Source organism: Centrocercus urophasianus, unplaced genomic scaffold, assembly GCF_019232065.1.
Source record: "Centrocercus urophasianus isolate 14NV4802_14NV808 unplaced genomic scaffold, USGS_Curo_1.0 seq_11, whole genome shotgun sequence".
Taxonomy (NCBI): Eukaryota; Metazoa; Chordata; class Aves; order Galliformes; family Phasianidae; genus Centrocercus; species Centrocercus urophasianus.
Window position 1 is genome coordinate 83113486 of NW_024884253.1, and position 22567 is coordinate 83136052.

General features: G+C 40.5%; 1 protein-coding gene across 1 annotated transcript in view; it reads left to right on the forward strand.

The window, feature by feature from the left end:
• The window catches only part of PHACTR1 (phosphatase and actin regulator 1), a 140532-nt gene that overhangs the window by 59364 nt on the left and 58601 nt on the right, over window positions 1-22567 (forward strand). The window contains 3 exon segments of the mRNA XM_042809000.1: window positions 9753-9833; window positions 16982-17167; window positions 18075-18281. Coding sequence (XP_042664934.1) covers window positions 9753-9833; window positions 16982-17167; window positions 18075-18281 — 474 coding nt within the window.

A 22567-nucleotide genomic window follows, 5' to 3' on the forward strand; every position in this document is an offset into this window, starting at 1 on the left:
GGGTGTACAATAGGGTAATGATGGTCTCCCAGAAGAATTTGATATCCTGACAGCTTCTCTGTCAAAAAGGTGCCAAGACAATTTTGGATTTAAGTAGGTATTGCTTAGTTCCAAAGCTGTGCTTTGTGATGTCTATTTTAAATAGTTGTACATATGGATGTAGATACACCACTATCCAAACAATCCATCTGCTTTGTGTGTCTATTTGGGAGTCTGCACTGTACTAATCATTCCAGTGTCAATGAAGAATTTTTTTCCTAAACTATAATTTACAGCAGCAGCGTCACGTGCGCAAACAAACACTTTGGGGCATCAATTTGTGCTGGTATTTTTCATGTTATCCCAAATCCCTATTAGGTGAGATAGGAATTTCTAGTAGATAAAGCTGTCTCGATAGCCAAAGCGAAATTTCATTAAGGAGTAAGGCACTGTTTTTGCACATCTGTCTTTGGGTACCAGGCAATTTATGTTGGTGAAGTTATAGCTGTAAGGTAAATCCAAGCTGTAAAATGAACAGCACAGCAGTTTGCTGTTACTATAAGAAGAGCTGTGTTGCTTGTCTTACTGATTGCAGCTGTTTCTTCTGTCAGCACTGTCATCCTCCCAGATGGCAAACAAGGGGACCGGACATTGGCCAGTAGTTTGGTTATCATCTCCCAGTAGTCAGTCCAAGCAATCATCTTCCCTCCCTACCCATCCACTGTAGCTGCTTTAGTTCTATCTTGATATTTTCCCCCATTGTTTCTGCGTCAAGAAAACTGACTTCTTCATCCTCTAAAAGTTACACCGTATAATCCAGTTTCCTGACATCTGCCAGACTTGCTTCTGTATTATCTACTCTGTATTATGCCATCTGGACACACTGTCTGATGAGGAGCAAATCCAAAAGCAGCAGCTTGCCTGGTTATTTATATCCCATGTGTAAACTATTCTGAAGAGAATTCTTTTCAGCTGCAGAAAGTCACTTGAGTTGTATTATTCAAGCAGTGCCCACCATGTAGATGATTTGGTTCTTGCTCTGAGGAAAGTGCCTTCAACTGTTAGGTAGTGGAACGTTGCAAAAAGGCATTTCTGCCTTTGCAGATGACACTGCAGATCCCCAAAATCGGTATCATCACCTGGGTACCATCTTGGAGCAAAGGAAGCACAGTTCAGAAATGTCACCTGGCTGCTCACTGATTAGCCTACTGATTAGCATAGCTGTTGTTCCTTACATTGCAGAAATCTGAGACTGGGAGGTGCCTTAAGCAAACTGAGTTACTTTAAAAAAGCAGCCATTCTTTGAGCTATGTAGCTGCTGCTGTTCCTACAGATTTCTTTTTAATAATTTCAGCTGGCAGTACCAACCTTCTCTGATTGCAAAAAAACCCCACATTCTCAGTTCAGTTGATGCCACAACTTCTGCGTGTTTGTTACAGGGCAGAAGCCTGTAGGAGAAGCCATGATTTCATTCACTTGTGATTCATCTGAAGACACAGGTGGATATTCTATCGTTGTGTCAGCTGCCTTCTGCTGGCACTCAGGACACAGCTTCATTTCACTTAGAACAATGGTGGTAATAGCCATATTCAATTTATCTTTGGTTAATTAGGATGAAGTAGGAATTCAGCGTGGGCTCTTAAAGCCTGCCAGGTTTCTTACTTGGATGAAAATCTTCAAAGAAGGCAGTACCACCCCCTTCCATACTGTTTTTGATGCCTAAATTATATATATTCAGAATTCCCAGGATATGGCTTTCTGTGCTGTAATCACACTGTAATTGTAGGGCAGGTGTTCTCTAATGTATGCTATGTTACGTTCCTGCTAGTTTCTTTAAATAAGCCACAGAAGCTCATTTTTCATTAAGTGATGTGGAAGCAATATATTTTGGTGATTCAACTTTCCAGTTCTAGTATACATAAGAAATCACAAAAATGCTTTGCTACAGTTCCCAGGAAAGAATGCAAGGAATGCCTTTTCTTCTTTTTTTTTTTTTTTTTTTTTTTTTTGCAACATATTCTGTTCAGCTCTCTGAATACTTCCTAGCCTTCTGTACATTCCTACTCCAGTGTGAGAGGAAAACCAATTATGTACAAAGAGAGTTGTCCTGGTTTTAGCTGGGACAGAGCTGATTTTCTTCAAAGTGTCTGGTACAGCTGGGCTTTGGGAAAGAAACCAGTGTTGATTACTGATGTTTCATTTGTTGCTGAGCAGTGCTGTACAGAGCTGAGATGTTTCAGTTTTCAGTTTCTCATACTGCTCTGCCAGCAATGGGGCTGGGGGTAAACAAGGAGCTGGGAGGGAACAGGAGCAGGACCTAAACTGGCCAAAGGGATATCCCATTCCACATTGCATTGTGTGAACAACCTGTAAAACCAGTTGGCTAGGGAGTCTATTGCTGTTTGGGGGCTGGCTGGGCATTGCTCAGTGGGTAGTGAGCAGTTGCTTTGTGCATCCCTTGCTTTGTGAGTGTTGTGTATATATGTACTTATTGTTTGTTTGTTTGTTTGTTTTCTGATTCTCTCCCCCATCCCACAGGGAGGGTGGGCAGTGAGTGAAAGGCTGTGTGGCGTTCCACTGCTTGCCAACTTAAACCACAACAAGGGTGAAAATGCAGGTCTTTTCAAAATACTGTTCATAGACTATCACATTACATTGACCGAGTGGAGTTCTGCTTTGCTTATTAGCTGAGCAGTTGGGGACAGTGCCATTTTTCTTTTAGATGTCCAGGGACTTGTTTTCTTCTCACCATTCTGTTATATTTTTTCAAGCCCTTTGTTATATTTGTAAAGATCCTTTATTTTAGCTCTTTTTTTCATGCATTCATCTGATTGCAGACTAGCTCTGTTGAGCCTGTGAAATCCATTTTGTTGGGTTTCTTTGGATCTAGTTGAAGTCCAGTACTTTTCTTGGGAAAGTAGCTTCTTTTACTGATTTTTTAAAAATAATTTTGTATATGCAAAATATACAATCTATCTGTACTCGAATGAGGTTTCTGATTTCTTTGGTTCAGTTCCTTCTTTAATTATATTAGAGGAAATCATTCAAATATTATTTCTCTGGCTTTCCTTGTGCTTGCTGAATTTGTATTTGTACACTGACTGTATTTCTGATTTTCACTACTGTTTTGTGATCTTCTTTGCTTATTGGGGTTTGTAGTACTTTGATTAGCTCCTGTAACTCTGTTTACAGTTTTAACCTTGAAACTCTTTATCCTGAGCCTGTCTTCTGATAGTTGACTTTGTATGTAGTAACAATCAGTATAAATCTAGTTTTCTTAAGGTTGGTTTCACCTTTTCTGCAGTTTAACTTTCATCAGATTCCATCAGTAGGGAGGAAATAATTCAATTTTCATCTGTAGCCAATAGGTCTGACAACTGTTATATGTTCTAAACCTTTCTAATTAGTAATTGGAAATTTGAGGTTTGAGCCTGCATTCCCAAAGCAATGTGAACATTCCTACTGTGTAAGTTCCATGGCTAGGCTATGGCAAATGACAATTGTCCATGCTCCTATTCCAGTGCTTCTTACAGGAGATGGACTGGTGTCTTGAGTTTGTCTAAATGTAAGTAGAAGCAGTATGCCCTAATATCATCTCTGTGTTTTAGGGAATCGTAATCTAAAATAAATCTGTTTGTACTTTCAGTACTAAAAATAAAATCAATTGTTTGTTTTGGCTTTGGGCCTCTTTTTTCCCTGTTATTTTATTTGTATTAATTATAGATTAAAAAAACAGTGCATCTAGAAGGCTCATTTTATAGCCTAGTGCGTAGGCCACTGGCTACACAATGATTGCTGTTAATTATTTGCAGATGATCAAGTAGGTGTTCAGCTGAGTTGTTTCAACTTGTCTGTACCTCCCTTTGCTACTTCCACAGCAACAGTAATATTGCTTTGCTTCTCCTGTGGTTTTAGTTACTCATCCAGTGGGGTATCAATACTGTTCCTATTTATTAGTCTTATAGCACCTACCACGGAAGTTTTCCAAATGGTTCACATACTGAAAGGGATTGATTTTGTCAACACAAAGAGTCACCTGGAGAGAAATTTATAGTACTTTATTTTTTAAGAAACCAAGCATAACTTTTAGTACCCTTACATCTTTTTCCAACTGACGTTCGCTTATTTGTAATTTCATATAATGGAAGTGCTTGGCTACAGTCAGAACAGGAAATTCATAGGTAGACATCAGTCAAACAGATGCTTCTAATCCTTTCTAGGTAGTTATCAGAGACGGATTTTGTAGATAGTACTGTTGAAGGAAAATCCTGGCTGAGGTTACAGAGACCCAGAGCTTTGGTAAGAAACTTCAAATCTCAGATACTTAGAAACCTGTTAAGATAGTTTTCCTTCCTTCAGGCTCCAAGAGATATGCTAATGTTATAAGAAAAAAAAAAAGTATTTAGGGCTAAGCAAAGCAAAACAGTTATTTCATCCAAGCTATGTTTTACAATTGTGCAAACCTCAAGCTCACAGCAGTGATGCTACAAATACTGAATCAATCCTAAAATTAATAGAACTCTGTATGAGCTGGCACACCTTTGTTTCTCTCAACTTTGTCTGAGACTTTTGTCTACATCTTTCATAAATTTTTCTCCTGTCAGTGTTGATTTCAAGATTAGATTCAGTCCTTATTTTGTGCTTCTCCAGCTCAGCTGCTCACTGTTAGCTTCCTTTGCAGTCTGGAAAGAATAAAGGCATTTCCAAGGTGCAGTTTAGCCTGTTTTAGATGCTACATTGGGCTGAGGTCAGTAATGTCTGAGAATTGCTTTTACTATATAAGGGGACCAACTTGGAATCAGAAGCTCACGCTGTATAAATTTAACAGGTGAATCCTGCTCTGTTTGATTATCAAGAAAGTCTACATAGGTAGAAGAGTTTCAGTCTGATGCAACATGTTATGGTAGATAATCATAGAATCACCAAGACTGGAGAAGACCCCCAAGGTCATCCAGTTCAACCATCTACCTCCCACCAATATTTCCCCACTAAACCACATCCCTCAGCTCAACATCCAAACATTTCTTGAACGCCTCCAGGGATGGTGACTCCACCATCTCGCTGGGAAGCTCATTCCAGCACCTGACCACTTTTTTGGAGAAGAAATTTTTGCTAACATCCAATCCAAAACTTCCCTGAAGCAACTTGAGGCCATTCCCATTTTTTCTGTTGGTAGTTACGCAGGAGAAGAGGCCAACTTCCAGCTCACCACAACCTCCTTTCAGGTCATTTTAGTGGGCAGTAAGGTCTCCCCTGAGCCTCCTCATCTCCAGACTGAACAATCCCAGCTCCCTCAGCTGCTCCCCATAAGACTTGTGCTCCAGACCGCTCACCAGCTTCGTTGCCCTTCTCTGGACACTCTCCAGAGCCTCAATGTCTTTCTTGTAGTGAGGGGCCAAAACTGAGCACACAGTACTCAAGGTGTGATTTCACCGGGGCTGAATACAGGGGGGTGGTTAATTTCCTTGCTCCTGCTACCTGCACTGTTTCTGTTACAAGCCAGGATGCCACTGGCCTTCTTGGCCACCTGGGCACACTGCTGGCTCATGTTCAGCCAAGCATCAACCAACACCCTCAGGTCTGTTTCCTTCACACGTAATCCATTCACACCTGGAAAATTCTCCTTTGCAAATCTAAAGGAAATTAATGATAGTTCTTCTTAACATTGCAAAATTATTGGTTCAGTTGTTTCTAGTTACTCAGAACTGAAACATTAGCAAAGCAATTTTTTACCTATTGAATTCAAATATAATTGACGGACCAGGAAGCTCCTCCTCTGTGCTTCATTCATAGCTAATGATTTTTGCTTCCTAAAATCATCATGAAGATTATAATGACCTTTGAAAGGAGGAATTCATGCAAAGCAGCCCCCAGTGCTCTTTAGGCTTAAGGGCAACCTCAGAAGAAGGCAGAGTTAAGAGTCTGCTGGGGCTTTAGTTTTGGTTGCCAGATAAATAGAAGGGGCAGGACTTGTGGCCACCCCTTGGTTTAAACAGCAATATGACAAGTTATGTGAGGGGGAGATGCAAGATGGAAGAGTTCACCTGGGATGTCTTGGTCCTGGGGCAAAGAATGGCAGGACAGAAGGGTCAAATATCCTGACTACATAAATGCCTCTATGGCTACTTAATAGAACAGCAGAGGCACTTGGCACAAAGGCAGCAGCATGCTTCAACTTCTCAGCTGGAGGAATGGCCCACAAGCACTGTCATCGTGGAGCACAGCAGATTATTAGAGGAATAAAGACAAAACTGTGCTTGATTTCCAGAATGGAGGGGCTGGAAATCCTCGTGACCCTGTCAGGGCTTTTCTGTTCTTAATGGGTCTGCCACAGAGAAGACTGTGTTTGAACAGTGGAGGGGTGCTGCTCCTGGGGAAGAGTTCAAAAGCACTAGCTCAGGAGCATTAATAAAAGTATTTCCCACTGTTTATTCATCAGAACTTGAAAGTAATAGCTACTGCAGAGCTCAGTGGCAAAATCTGTACATTTATGTCATAAAATACAGACATCTCACTTCTACAAGCTGGTAACAGTATTTGTTGGGAAACGGATGAATTTGTTAAGACAACTAGTTTCTGGTATAAGCAGTCCCCAAAAGGGGGCTTAATGCTTATTTCTAATCTCCTGGAAGATTGTACAAATGAACAAAATGAGGTTAATCACCAAGGAAAATCACCAATGAAGCAATACATCTTTTGTTAAGTATTAATTATAATTTATTTGCTCCCATCACAGAATTTACAGGGTTCTCATGAATCGAGGATTAATTCAGAGGTTTTTTATTTACTGTACTTTTTTTTAATTTATTTTATGTACTCTGAATGGATCCCCTCTTAATTGAAAGTGAATGAATTCATTCTGTATCAGCTTTCTGCTTGAAAATAAAATCCTTCGTAAAAGATCTGGCAATCTTTGTCAGAGAAATCGAGGCAGAGTGAAACATTTGATTGTACAAGCTGTTAGAGCCTAATGAGTTCTGCATTTAGACACTTGCATGCTGGTTTTTTTTTTCACTTGATCCTGCAGTAGCATAGCAGTTTACGCATTTAAATGTGCAAGACTTGTTCGGGAGGAAGATTTGTAATAAGAGAAAGCAGCATGTTCCGTCGTTTTAGTATAGCATCTGTTATTATCATTCAGTGCTGCTCTTAGCCCAGCATGCCCTTCCTCTAAACATCTTATTAATTAAACTGGCTTAGTAGGAAAATAATTAATACTTTCTGTTCTATGCCTACTTAGAAAGGATTTGGAAACTGAAAAAAAGATTGCTTTCATCTAAGCTTCAAACTGGCGTGGTTTGATTTGGGTTATGGGGGGTTTGATTTTCCTTTTGCCATTCTGGATTAGAAACAGATTACAACTAAAAGGAGATGTGTGAAAGAACCTATGTATTTAGTCTTCTGAAAATTTAGATAGACTGCTAGGTGAACTGCAAAATAATCTGTGTTTGTGAGAATTCTTGCCCTATATTTGAGTATGTTGCTCTGTGACAGTTTTGGGAAAGTTGGTCCTCTGCTTCTGCATAGTATTCACTTTAGGACTCAGACCCCAGAAGTATTACTGGGTTTCTTTCTGCTGCTTTTATAATGTGATGGGATTGCCTGGTTACGAAGTCAGCAGTAATTGTGCTGCATAACTAGCTGAGTGTTCACAAGGCAAAAGGGTGGGATGAGGAACGCCAGTGGGTGCCAGTGCCTGTGCAAAATGACAGACATGTTTGTGTCCTCAGTGGTTGGCTTTGATGGCTTGATCTACACACCCCAGGGGGTCTGTACCTTTTGTTGGCCATTCTCACCTGGCTTATTTGTGTATGGTATATGAAAACCAAGCATCTTGTATGGAAATCTATCTGCTTGTATACAACATATGGTTGTACTCCTGCAGCCATGTGCTCGGATTTGTATGTAAAGCGTGAGTCTGTTACTTTGCTATTTCTGGTGAAGTTCAGAAATAGCAGAATTTGCCTCTCTCTTTGTTTTGTGAAGAATGCTGCTGGCCTACAAACAGAAACTGCTGCTTTGCTGCTGGTTTGCCCTGCTTAATTGCCCTCCAACCAACACAAGCTGAGTGCTCTACTCTGTTTGCATTTGGGGAAAATTACTGTTTCTCAGACTTACTGGAAAAGGAGTTCAGTAAGGCCAAATTAGTCTTTAAAGACAGGATTTTAATGATCTCTACGGTGGGACAAAGCTCAAAGATTAGCTGTAGCTTGTTTTGACTTTTTTTTTTTTGGAGGGACTGATGGTGGCTGTTCTTCGAGAAGAAGCTTTAAATGCCATACCAGAACAAGGCTGTTTGGATGCAAGGAAAAGACAGATGGACGGCCAGTCTACAAGGCAACTCCGCAGGCTGATTGCTGGGGTGTCTATCTGTCAAAAGCATATTAGAAATCTAAGTTCTGCTGAAAGGCAGTGAGGTGCCTAAAGCACTTCTTAAACTGGGCTGTTACAGTAAGAGCTTCAGAAATAAAACTGTGCCACACAGTGGGCCAATGGGGCTTGTACTGCCATAATTCTGATTGATGTTGATGCTCAGAGGGTGTGTTCAGAAGAAAGCAGGGGTTTTATTAGCTACAGATTGTGTCTGCTGGCTTTCTCAGTCCTAAAGAATACATGTTCAAAGCCGATCTTAAAAATGGGGAGATCTAAATTGATATTATGGAATTGAATGCTTTATAAATCAGCACTGCCTTGTTCATGCTAAGCCACTCGTATCTGACAGCAAATAAATTGCAATGAATGCAGTGTGTCAGTGTAAGCACAGCTAATTCACCAAGTATATTGTGTCCCTCTGGGAACAGAGAGCAGCCAGCAGCGCCGGAAAAGGTAACATCCTCGTGTTTTCAGGGGCAGAGTGTTTTGGAGCCCCTTTTGCTTTAAATCTGCCTTGGGCAGACTGAAGAAGCAAAGTCTCAGTTCATCTGTGTGTGCATCTGCGCTGTGTCTGATAGGGGAGCATATGGCAGAAGCGGTTCGCCCTTAACTGTGCCTCTTTTTTGGCAAGCATGAGCCTGTTTCTCGGAGAGCGCACACAGTCACAGCCCCTCCTGCACATCACTTCTCATGCCCCTTGCTTGCTGCCTTTCAGCAGTTCGCCTGAATCCATGTCCTTTGTGATGTTTTGGTTAATTGGACATTGTTTTAATTACTGCTGAACTAAACAAACATGAAATTTCTATCTGTCATCTTGCTGCCCCGGTGACCACAGTCTCCAAGCAGCAAATACAGGACCCAGGCTGTTGAGCCCTGGTGTTAAATTACTGTCATGGAGTGTCATTTGTTTGTACTTATTTTGGGGAAAACACCCCTCCAGGGAGAAGACTCCATTAAACAGCTCATTTTTGGCACTATCCCAAATGCCTTGTTCTACTCTCATTGGAGCTAGTAGCAAATTACTCTTGTCTTCAGGGCACCAGCGGTGCCAGTACTCTTCCATGGCCAGAAGACAATCCACAGCCAATCCACAATCCAGTCTTTCTCCATGATCTTTCACATTACCTTCTTTTTTACCTTTCCCTCACAGACATTTGCATTATTTTTTTGTTCTCTCTTTATTAGCAAGAAACACTTGGGTCATGTATCCAAATGGGAATTGAGACATGCCCTCAAATGAGCCAGTCTGTAGATGTTTCTCTCAATGTGAGCCTTACTTCAAAACCAAGGAGTTTCTTTGGGCTTTTGACTCACTTGCCACTGACTGTAAATGGAGAAGAAGCGTTTTGAAACATTTCCTTTCTTTTCTGTTAATAATCCCCCTTCTCCTTTGCTTTCAGCTTTGGAAAGAAAGATATCAATGAGGCAAAGCAGAGAGGAGCTTATAAAACGAGGAGTGCTAAAGGAAATCTTTGATAAAGGTAAGCGTTCTTCTTTTCACAATGTTAAATTGACATCCCATATAGTTTTATGGACAGATCTCACTTTGTCATAACATTAAGAACTGGCAATACCATCTGGAATGGCAGAACCGTACAGAATAAGGTCTCCAAACATCTCTTGGTGGATCTTGCAAATAAACTTGTAAGCTAATCAGAAAGTAAAGCAGTAAAAATATAAATCACAACACTGTACTGTAGTCACCTGCTGCAAAACAGCAAGGCATCCCGACTGAGGGGAGATGGAATGGGTCTCTGCATGCATTTATTATCTCTGGTTGAGTCACTGTAGGATTAATGGTTGTGGAGAAGAGAAATGTTTTTAAGGTGTGGGATTGTGTGATGAGCATAGAACACTTGAAACAACCCAGAATGCATAATAATAATATTTCCCCAATCAGAATTATTCCTTTGTTGAGTTGGTGATGTATTACTTATGCAAAACACCATTATTTTACATAGGTAGCATAACGAATAATTGATATCACATATTTGTGAGTACTTAACTCCAGCTTTTGTTTGTTTGCTGCTTCTCTTGTTAGTAACTAAGGCAATTAATTAAGCAAACTGTATTGGCATGCCAAGGTTGCATTTTAATTTCAGTAGAACTTAGGTATGTACTTTGATGCCTCATTAATTCCAAGTCTAGAAGTGTTTAACAATACCACAACAAAACCTGGTAAAAGTCAATCAAAGTTATAAACTTCCAGAGTTTTTCTAAGTAGGATCTATTTTAGAAAATCTGGACCATTTAAATCTACTTTGATCTAGCTTGTTGGGAAAGAAGAGATGATGTAAAAATTTACTAATCCGAACAAAATCAATGTGCAACTTGTGATTACTTTCTGTGGTTTTCATCTGTTACCTATTCTAGATGCTTTTTAATCCTTTGAGAATGCCTGAGCTCTTACTATGGCTAGCTGTCTTGAAAGTCATCCTAGATGCAAGTGCAGAGTAGAAACCACAACTGGCCAAAGATTTTCCCTTTTTGATGCCTTGGTTTTTGCACTTTCTGGACAGTGACTTGGATTGAATGTGCAGCCAGGTGTCTCCATTGCCAGCAAGGCTCCCGGTTCAGCACCCTGGGGAGCTTGGAAGTCAGCTTCTGGTCATCCCTACACTCACCTTCATAAAATCTCTCCTGTGCAACTTGATCCTGTTCTCTGCCTTGAAACTCAGGGAAATTCTCCCTTCTCTCCTGCAAAGGGCTGCAGTAGTCTGTAATCTTCTTTGTCACCTGGTGAAGTAGGCATTATGTTGTCTGGAGGTCCTCATCATGCAAACAAACAAAAAATCTCCTCTTTGTAGTCATTTTTCACCTATTCATATCAGAAAGAACTAGGATGAAATACATGCTCCCTTTTCCTATTTCCAGTACAAGATGTAGAGACATCAGACTTTTACTGTCAGGTGCAACTAAACAGGAAACTGTCACTCAACACAGTTAGATGTCTAATTCAGTATCTTCACCTCACTTCCTGCTGTTTGCAAACACAGAAAGCTGTGAAGTTTTCAAGGAGTCCTTCCTTGAAAGAAGCAGAGCAGAGGGGAAGATAGTTGTGTATAGGTATAGCAGTGGTGATCACATATGATTTAAGAATGTAAGTAAGGCAAAATGTGTAGAGGAAAAGTAACATTTTCTTCGTTGATGGGATGGGATGAAGCAGGACAAGCATAGTTCTCATAAAAGGTATTATATCTCGCTGTAAACCTTAAGCAGAAATAACGTTTTCCTTGTACTTCCTGATAGCTAATCTCCAATACTTTGTGGAAGCGCATCACTTCATAGCAGAAAGCTTTATTTGATGGTTGTTTCTATGCTTTCTACGCCAAGACTCATCTTGCACAGACAACAGGTGGAACCACAGTGCTAAATCTCTGCCTTTCCAAAGAGGAGACCAAAGCTGAGGAGTGATTATTTTGCCTTTTTCTTTCTTAAACAGATTAAAGGAAACCATACAGATAGACTGACATAAGAACTGAAATTCTGAAACTGCAGTGTACTTAGTGTTATTTTATCATCTATGCTGAAGAAAACCAGAATTAGACAGCCAGTTTGTTCTCCTGTTGTTTAGTGACTCTCTGACTGGTTTGCTTTGGGATTTGCTGGCTTTTCAAGTGACTGTGTCATCCAGCAGGTGAGAGCTAACAGGGCACAGTAGATCACAGTGTTCACACATAGAAGAGTCACTGCATTCCAGCTGCTATTTTTGGGAAACAATAAATGATTTTATTATTTCGGTGACCCTCGTACTTAAACTGTTGAAGTGAAACCACTCTAGCTTGAAGTGTAGGGAGCTCATTTCTTGGCAAGGTCCAGACTCATGCCCAAATAACTTTTCATTCTTTTATAGGTTCTGTAACTTGAATCTTCTGAAAATATAGGCAAAGTCTGTATTTATTTCAAATACAGAGTACTTTTAGGAAAAACAGCACACTGAAGAAGTATCTGATTAGATGCCTCTGTTCTAATAGTTTGTAGACTGGCAGAGCCAAGAGCTCAAACAGTGAGCTCTTTTCATCAAAAGATGAATAGCTTTGATTTTAACATCAAACTGTAACCATTTCAAAAGCGACTGTCTATAGAGTTGCCCAGTGTGCTATGATACCAGTCAAAGAATTAAACGGACTGGTAGTGTTTTCATACCTCTTCTTTAATCTGAATATAAGCAAATTTTCCTGTAGTGGGAAATTTCTGAATGTGTATACTGATCGTTTGCTTCACAGATAATAATGCAATGATTCCTCATAGGTGACCTTCATCTTCGTATTTTTGTACTGTCCATCTGAACAAAATGAGGTTTCAAAACCCATATTTCAAATTACCTATGTCCTGTCAGGATTTGAAAGTGTTCTGTGAATGATAAACGACAAACAACAGAACTCAGTGTTGCATCACCTCAGCATGGATGTGCCTCACCTTCCTACCCTTCACCATCAAGAATAATTTCCTAGCTGTTCTTACTTGAAAGCAGGCCAATACTGAGAAGACAACTAAAAATGGAAAGTAACATGGGATGTAGAATTCTCCCTGTCATTTTCACTTCCTTGGTCATTTATCTATGGAAGGAGCTCATGAGCTTGACATTTTTCAGTCATATGAGAAGTTCTCTATTCCAGGGTGTTCAGAATCAAAAGATATGGTGATAAGGCAGGCAGAGCTCCAAAGGAATGAAACAACAAAAAGACTGGTCTGTAACACCTAGGCACTGTCCACATGTAAATTGGGCTGCTTCACACTAAGTCATTTTTGAGAAGTACCAAAAGTGAATCTGGTGAATGAGTTCCTGAGTACAAATCATGCTTAATCATAGAATCACAGAATCATAAAGGCTGGAAAAGACCTCCTTTCATCTCATCCACTAAGCTGTGCCACATCTACGTGTTTCTTGAACATATCCTGGGGTGGTGACTGCATTGCTCCCCAGGGAAGCCTGTTTCAATGTTTTATCACTCTTTCTGAAAATAATTTTTTTGCTAATATTCAGCCTGAACCTCCACAGCACAATTTGAGGCTGTTCCCTCTCCTCCTATCTCTAGTTAGCTGACAGAAGCGGCCAACCTCCACCTCTCAACAATGTTCTTTCAGGTAGCTGTATAGAGCTATAAGGTCTCTCCTCAGCCTCCTCTTCTCTGGACTAAGCAATCCCATTCCCTCAGCTGCTCCTCATAAGACTTGTGTTCCAGACCCTTCTCAGCTTCACTGCCCTTCTCTGGGCACACTCTAGGACCTCGATGTCTTTCTTGTAGTGAGGGGTTCAATACTGAGCACAGATCAAGGTACAGCCTCACCAGAGCTGAGTACACGAGGACAATTTCTTCACTAGTGCTGTTGGCATTACTGACCATTACTGACTGGTGCTGTTGTATACTGATTCAAACCAGTATGCTCTTGGCCTTCTTGGCCAAGATGATCTGCTTCATAACCTTCCTTGATACCAAGGTCAGGTTGACAGGCCTATCATTCCCCAGATCCTCCTTACGACCCTTCTTGTAAATGGGAGTCACACTGACAGTTCTCCAGTCATCTGGGAGCTTCCCAGTTGACGAGGTCTGTTGATAAATGATGAAATGTTGTTTGTCAAGCGTTTTTGCCAGCTCCTTCAGTACCCTGGAGTAGATTCCATCTGGCCTCGTGAACATGTGATAGTCTAAGAATTACACTAAGCTGAGAGTTCAAACCCTTATCCTTCAGTAGATAGGACTGGTGCTCGGTGAGCAGTCCAGCTGCTAGGCCCAACAAGCTCCCAGGGTCCACCTCTTTTGAGCATAACATCTCCACGTTTCTGAGCCTTCACCCCATATTGTTTTTTCCATATGCAAAGGCGAACCAACAAGTCTGGGTTGAGTTTTCTGCATTGGAGAATTTTCTCTGAGGTTCTGCTTCTTCCATGGCAGGGTGCAGGATCAGCAGGGCAGCATCCTTCGCGTGCTCATTTTGCTGCAGAGTTCATGTTGTTCACTTTGGTCCCTTCCAGATCAAACTGACTCATGCATCTAAGGAAAATCTTTTTCCAGTTAGAAACAGCAGGCTCTGAGAAAATGCAGCAAAGGATTTAGCGAGCATGAGAACAAAATATTACGTTATCAATGTGCAAAATTAACTTTAAACTCTTAGTCAGTTCCTTAAGACTAATTGATTCATCCATATATATCATAATTGCATTACTAGAATTCTTTTCATTTGTATGTCAGCTAACTAACATAGCTTTTAGTGCTTTAAAAATAGCAATTAATTTGCTGTTTATATCTGATTGTCAAGCATGCCTTTGATCCAGGATTAATTCACACTAAGAGATTCTTCACTCTACAAATGATGATTTTATCTATGTTTGATCTGTTTTCTGTGTTTTAGCAGCTCCCTTTGTAGCTTTAAGCAAGCTCAAAATTCAGGTATATGTTTCAGTCATGATTTTGTGTCGTCTGATAATTTCAGTCAAATCTGAGGATGATTTTTAGAGTCTAGATGAAGATTAGAGATATTTGGAGGGAAGATTAAAATAAGTTATGCTGTCAATACAGAGAACTGTCATGCTTGTTATTATGTTGGAAAATGAAAGTTAAAACCTTATCTGATGTTTTGCTTTGCTGAATATACCTTGAGAAGTGCAAAGTGCATTTAAGACTGTAAGATCAACATGTTACAATTGGCATCTCAATTCATTAAAATATGTAGATATCCTTAAAGAAAAAAATCTTTCTCTTAGGTAAGAATACTGGTTAAATTTAGTCCTGTGCTGAAATTAGTAAATACTGCTGGATATAATCACTGTCTGTGGTTCAAAAAGCAGTTATTCTGCTCAGTAAATAGTTATGGTCTTTCATGAAACCATGCATCTGAGATAACAGCAGCCTTTATCCTGACCACCGTGAAGGGGTGTGTTTATGAAAGGGAGACAAATCAAGAACAGGATATGTAGTATTTCCACTGAAACAGCTAAGTCAAAAAAACATTCAGCTTAAATGTTGGCTGAACTGTTGTTAGATCTTTGCTGTCTATGGAAATAAAGTGGTTTGTATCGAATGACCGAAGCACCTACAACAAAGCTGTGCGTTGAACAGTTGGCTGAAACCTTCAGTTTTGATTAATGTTGCCACCTTTTGCCAGCTCAGTTGATTGCTCTGAAAGCTACAGGTAGAGTTTCAGGCTGCTGTGATGTAACAGTACACGGTAAAAGCTCTAGTTCTTCAAAAACACTGCAAGATAACCAAGAATGTCAAGACCTCGCTATTTCTAACAATGCCAAAATAAACAATAGATCATCTTTACACGTTGTGCAGAGACTTTACAAGACAGAAAATAATCTGATTTCTTTCCAGACTTGTTAATTGCAGTGTCTTGACGTCTAAGTGAAACTTCACTTTTTTTTATCTCTTCATTGTTTTCCAAAACGTTATGCACGTCTTATCCCTGTGAGGGGAAAATGTGTGCTCACTTGAATGATGTACATCTGTTTGGTACAGTGAGCAATAATATGGCTAGTCACAGTTGCCCCAAAATCAGCAACTAGAACTGGGTATTCTGAATTTGATTTAAAAAAATGATGATTTGAATGTGTGGTAACACCAGGCTCTCTTTATCTGCCTGCTGGGCTTTCTGCTTTACAGGTCACATTCGGGTTATATTTTCAGGCTTCTACTCATAATGGCAGAACACTTCATAAAATTGTAATTGAGATATCTGTGTAGTCTTTGCCTCTAGGTACCAGAGGGCTGTGCATAACAAGTTCTGATATAAAAATCATGTGGGTTGATGCTGTGGAGAATGAGCTGATCCCACCCTTCTGTTCTATATTATTTCTAATGTGAAGTGGTATTTGATAGGAAAAAAACTAACAATTGCTGATCCAGAAATGTTTGCTCAAATTGATAAGTTATTAATAAGGACTTAAAAAAAAAAAAAAAAAAAAAAAGACTTCTAAAATGTAATTTGCTTTATCTTAATATCAAGACCTTCACCAGGCAACTATAGAAATTTTTCTTTCCCTTACTTATACTCTTGGTCATGCTGGAAGATTACAGTAGTTTTATTAGTATATAAAACAGTGCATATGTCTGTGATTTTGTTTGTGCCCCTAAGAGTTTAAAAAATGGTGGAAGAGAATAATATTTGTTGTTATTATTATTACTGAAATATAAATCATGTATTGTTGTGTTTGTCTTTTTAAAGAAAAAAGCTTGATAGCTTCACTTCCAGCCCGTTCTCATTTTTCAGTTTGCAGCTTAAGTGGAGACAGAGGGAAAAACAGATTTTATCACTCTATCAGATGAAAGGTGACTGGGAGCCACCCAGCTTAGACCACATATCGTAATACATAATTCATACATCGCGTATCATATCACATAAGAACCCTGTCAGGCAAATGAAATGCTGTCACACTTGTGTGAAACTGTTACAGACAGAACGTCAGTCAGATATATTCAAAAATTATTCAACATAAGTTGTATTTTTGAGATCCGAACCGTATTGTTTTGATTGTTATCCCTGATTCTACAAACATACAATGGCTTAGTACAGGTTTCTCACTCACAAACAATATATTACTGTTAGCAGGATTCACTTTAAATTCTTTCAGCATCTTATTTATGTGTCTTCTGTTATCATTTTGCTTTCTTCCAAATATTAACAGATGGAGAGCTCTCCATACCAAATGAAGAAGGAGCTTTGGAGAATGGGCAGCCTCTGGGCTCTGGACAAGTGCTGAGCTCCAGCCAGGTATCCCTGCCAGCCCTAGCAGAACTGGAGTCAGGCTCAGCACCTGGGGAACCCTGCTCGTACGAGGTGCTCCCAACCACAGAGATCATGGATGGGACAGGTAACATCTTGTTGAAGACCAAGGTCTTCTGGTGGAGAAGGAGATAAGGCAAATAGATTATCATTGAGTGCTCCATAAAAAAATGTTTGCTCTCTCAGCACAGCAGTAACTGCTGCTTCCACACAAGTAAAGTCTGCAAGTAAAGCAAAGTCTCTGCATTTTGTGAACTTATAGCTGTGGATTTCTCTCCTGCTACTTCTCAGGTGTGCCAATGAGCTCAAGTGGTCTGACAGTATTTTTAAACCCTGGGGTATGTCTTGTCCTTTTCTCGCCATGTGGTGTTGGGTGACATTTACATCACACAACTTTCGGTAATTGGCAGCCAGCTGCGCTGCCCTAGGTGAGGCTATCTAAGCTTCGTCCTCAATCTATGAAGAGAGACAACAATCTGTACATCAAAGTTAAGCACTCATTCTGTGTAGCACTGAGAGTCATGGACAAAGGTCAGATGAGGAAAAGTGACTAGCAAAAGTGCCCATCTGCCATCAGGTGAACTGCGTGACCTCTTTGAAATGGAATAGCCCTTGTTTGGTGCTTTTACGGTTATAGTATTAATCTAAAAACCCCCTGCTAACATATAAGGTCCTGAGCAAGCTGTGGTGACAGACCATCCAGGATGTGACATTTGAAACATTTGCATTTGTATTCAACATGTGGGAATACGTCCCAGGCAGGCATACGGGACCTGATTTCTGTCAGAGGTAATGGGAAATTCATCTGTTGTGTAGATGCGTGTTACTCTTTCTCTTTTTCTTTCTTTCCTTCTTTCTGTGTTACACAATGTTTGAGTGAAATCTATTAGTCTTAACCTGCATTCTTGCTCTGCTTTTCACGTTCTACAATGGCTGTATCCGCTACTGCTTTGCTCGTAACGTTGTTGCGTCTATGATGTGGTTGTGTCCTCCAGTGTCTGAAGAAAGCCCCACATCCAATGAATCTGGAGCCCTCCTGTCCCAAGATCCTACAGCTAAGCCAGTCCTGCTACTTCCCCCCAAAAAATCTGCTGCTTTCCCTGGAGACCATGAGGACACCCCAGTGAAACAGTTGTCCCTCCTCAAACAGCCCCCTGCCCTGCCTCCTAAACCTATTGCCAGGATTGCCAGCCACTTAACTGGTAAGTTGGTGTTCCTAGACCCTCAGCGCTACCATTTCCCTTATAGGATAAGCCTGCCCTTGTAGCAAGGTGCTCTGTGTCTTGTAAAGATATTCACCCATGTTGTTGTGTGTACTGGTAATGTGTGTGTTGTAACTAGGGCAGGTATCACTGAGCATTTTCAGGCTGCACCATCATCAGGGTTGCTTCAGGACTCTTCCCCTCTCAGACATAATTATCTAATGCCAGCACAGCATTTCCTTCACTCTTTTTTATCAAGACGTACCATTACCACAAAAATTACAGAATGTGCATTGATGGGAAAGGAAATACCAAGAAAACACTAGATATCTTTAAATGCCTTTAATCATAAAGAGCATTGGGGTTGAGAGGAGAGGGAGAATTTTGCTTTCTTCTATTACTCTTTGTCACTCCTCCCCTCAACCACCATCTGGGCAGGTCCCTCTGCACACACCCTACATTTTTCCCTGTTTCTCTTTCACTTGCCCCCCTGTCCTTACACAGGCTGTACTATCCCATGGCTTCTTGCCATTTTGGCTCCCTGTTCACACTTCCTGCCACCTGCTTCCCCTGGACTCCACTCTCCTGTCTGTCATTTAGGCCACTGAAACAGAGAATTATTTCATTTACATGGAACAAAAAAGGTTCCCTAAGTCTTTGCCTGTATCTTTTGAACAGTCTGCTCCTAGTTTCCGCCACTTGCCAGAATGTAGTGCCTTGAAATCCAAGCTCAAGATGAGATATGGTTCATCTGTGTAGTGGGGCAGCTCCCGTTGTTCTCACTGGGTTGCTCTTCTGGTGTTAATGCTACTCCAGCCTTTTTAGGGCTAATGTGAAAAATATTCAGTCTTCCTTGTTTTACGTAGCTTAAGAAAAATATCAGGAAAGATCTCATTAGGGAAGAACATGTTTTGATTTTCTCTCATAACTGTATGTGGTCTCTTCATGTTCCTGTTTGGATGGCTATACATTTTTGTTCAGTATAGTTTTCTTCATTTTATGTGGAATCTCTTTGTTTTCTTGCCTGCCAAAATCTACACATAATTGCCTTATACTACAGACCAAATGGGCATGGTAGCCAGGTAGCAGTATTAATGGCTTCAGGTGAGGAAAGTGACAGCTTCCTATTACCCTCCACTTCATTCTAATTACAAAAAACGTCTCAAAAATGAGGCCAACATGAAGAAAATATTTAAAAATAATAAAAATAAAAAAGGAATAGTGTAGGTAAAAAAAATAAGGTGTAGGAAAAACCTCTGGTACTAAGTAGCCATCATTCAGAAGCCTTCCTTTCATGGAAGATAGCAGAAGCATTGCAGATGGGTGCTTCTGATGGTTTGGGGTTTTTTTTGCAGCTGGAAATTTTGTGTGAAGTAGAATTGGTCTTAAGCATAAATCAATTGCTTGATGGTGATGACTTTCCAATTAAAGTGAAATATAACTGTGACTTCTCTTAATTCATGGTAACCTTCACTCATCTCTCATTCGATCATAACTGACCTCTTGTATGTGCATATGGACAGACTGTTGTACATGCGTACATGCAGGAGAAAAGAGCTGAGATTTAGATTTGGTTAAGGCATTCCTGCTAGAACAGAAAGCCTCATTTGTACACACTTTATAAATAAAAGCATTAAGCTTATTCTTAAGGATCCATTTACATTCATGGTCTAATGATGTGTTTGTTCAGCTCCTTGTGTTCTCCAGTGGTAATCATATTAGCCACGTATAATTTTTGGAAATGAGCAGTCAATCCTAATGAAGCGCCCTCATCAGTGAGAAGCAGAATTAAGGATATTCTTTTACTAATAACCCTAGAGACATCCTCAGCTTGTGTATGGGAAAACAGGTAAAATCTGAATCCTGGCATTCCAGGTGAAGATTGTTCTCATTACACACCCATTTCTCTATTAAGTATTTTTTGAGAATATTGAAGGAAAGATTAAGAGATTCTGATCATGACTGGTAGGAAGGAACAGTGGCCTGTTAGCTATCTCTGTTCAACAAGAGTGCAAGGGAAAATGTGACCTTGTGATGGAACACATTTCAGTCAGAAGTTACAGAAATGCCTCAAGTTCAGTCTTAACATGTTTGTATGTATGCAAATACGTGCATATGCATAACTATTTAATGTAAATGTGTTTTTTACAAATGTAAATGGGAACATGATATTATAAAATCACTAAAGGTATAAAATCAGTAAAATGATGTCCCTTTGGGGTCAGATCTGGGACCAATGCTCTTTAACTTCTTCATCAATGACAGTGACATCAGAAGGTTTGCAGATGACACCAAGGTGTGTGGTGCGGTCAACATGCCTGAGGGACAAGATGCTATTCAGAGAGACCCAGACAGGCCGAGCAGTGGGCCCAGGCTCAAGCAGTGGACCTCATGAAATCCAAATGTGAGGTCTTGCACCTGGTTTGCAGCAACCCCCGCTATCAGTACAAGCTGGGGGAAGGAAGGAGAGAGCGTAGCCCTGCTGAAAAAGTCTGGTAGATGGCATGTTGGACATGAGCCAGCAATGTTCCCTCATAGTACAGAGGGCTGCATCAAAAGAAGCATGGCCAGCAGGTTGAGGGAGGTGATCAAACCCCTCTATTCTGTGCTGGTGAAGCCTCACCTGGAGTTCTGGGTCTGCATGTGGAGTCATCAGTACAGGAAAGATGTGGACCTGCTGAAGTGATCCAGAGGAAAGCCACAAAAATGATCGACTGGGTGAAACATCTCCCCTGCAGATGCGGACTGAGAGAGCTGGGGCTGTTCAGCTTGGAGAAGAGAAGGCTCTGGGGAGACCTGAGAGCAGCATTTCAGTATCTAAAGAGGGGCTGTAAGAAAGAAGGAGACACTTGGCTGTTGTGAAAGGACAAGGGGAAATGGTTTCAAACTAAAAGAAAGGCAGTTTAGATTGGGTATAAGTAAGAAGTGTTTTACAATGAAGGTGGTGAGGCACTGGAACAGGTTGTCCAGAGAAGTAGCAGACAGAGGCATTCAAGGTCAGGCTGGACAGGGCTTAGAGCAACCTGACGTAAGTATAAGTGTCCCCACAGTGTTCATTGCAAGGGAGTTGGACTTTAAGGAGTCCTTTCCCAACTCAAAAATTCTATGATTCTATAGTTAGGATTAAAAAAAAAAAAAAAAGAAGAATGAATAAACACAGAACTTGAGGAAATAAGAGTTTCCTTTGTGTCTGATATGCTTCTTGCTGAGAACTTGCCCCAGAGTTCTTCAATAATGGTATGAAGACTGACTTGCAGGGTTTGTCAAATAATGTAATACAGGTTTTAGAAATGTCAAAGAAACAATCTTCACCTCTGAAAGCATGTGCTAATACAAAGATCGGTCTTTTCCATGATAAGAAATGCATATAAAAGAGCAGGCCTAAAATAATCATGTAAAAGCACATACGATTTTGTGAAAAATAAAAATGAATAATTGGTTTTTAAAATGACAGGAAGATAATTGCCTGTAACAAATACAAATCACACAGCCATGGCATGACTCTTCTCAAGGCCTAAGAGCCTTAAGAAGGGGATGAAGCCATGTGGGAATGGAGACGGGCCAAGAGCAGACTGTAGAGCAGTCACTGCAGGGGTGCCTCTGGTGCTGCAGAAGGGTGCTTGGTACTTTTCTCCACACCATCTCCCAATGCTCTTGGTAGTGCTGCATCAGCACAGAGCATCCCTGTCACGGTACTGGGTGTGGAAATGCCATCACAGCCTCTCTCTAATTTTTACCCTGTTGGAACAAAGCAGCATGCCTCTCTTAATTGTTATTTGATTCCTTTCTAGCACAAGATGGGCAGACCCAGCAGAAAAATGCAATTCTTAATTGTTTTGATACTGTCGATCCACTGCTCTGCATTTCCTGTTGGCCTCCTCGTGAGCTCCTGCTGGCTTTCAAATATGATCATTATTGTAGAAACTTCATGAGCAGAATTTCTTTCAATTTTCATTTTCCAATATCCACATGCAGTACTCGGGCATTTAGGACAACGCTTCAGCCCCCGCATTTCATTGAAGATTAAGGAAGAACTGAAATCATCACCTGGGACCAAATTTAACTGAACTGCTGGGATTGAGTCTCTAGATTATCATAAAACTTTTAATGTCTAAACAACTCTTCCATAATTATGACACACTTATTACTTAACCATGTACAGGTTTGAGTGGTCACAACCCCATTGGGAACCAACATCCTGCAAAATTTCTCATTACTTTGTGCATGAAGAATCTAATCCAAAGGAGATTAATCAGACTTGCACACCTGGCTTCACACAGTTGGCT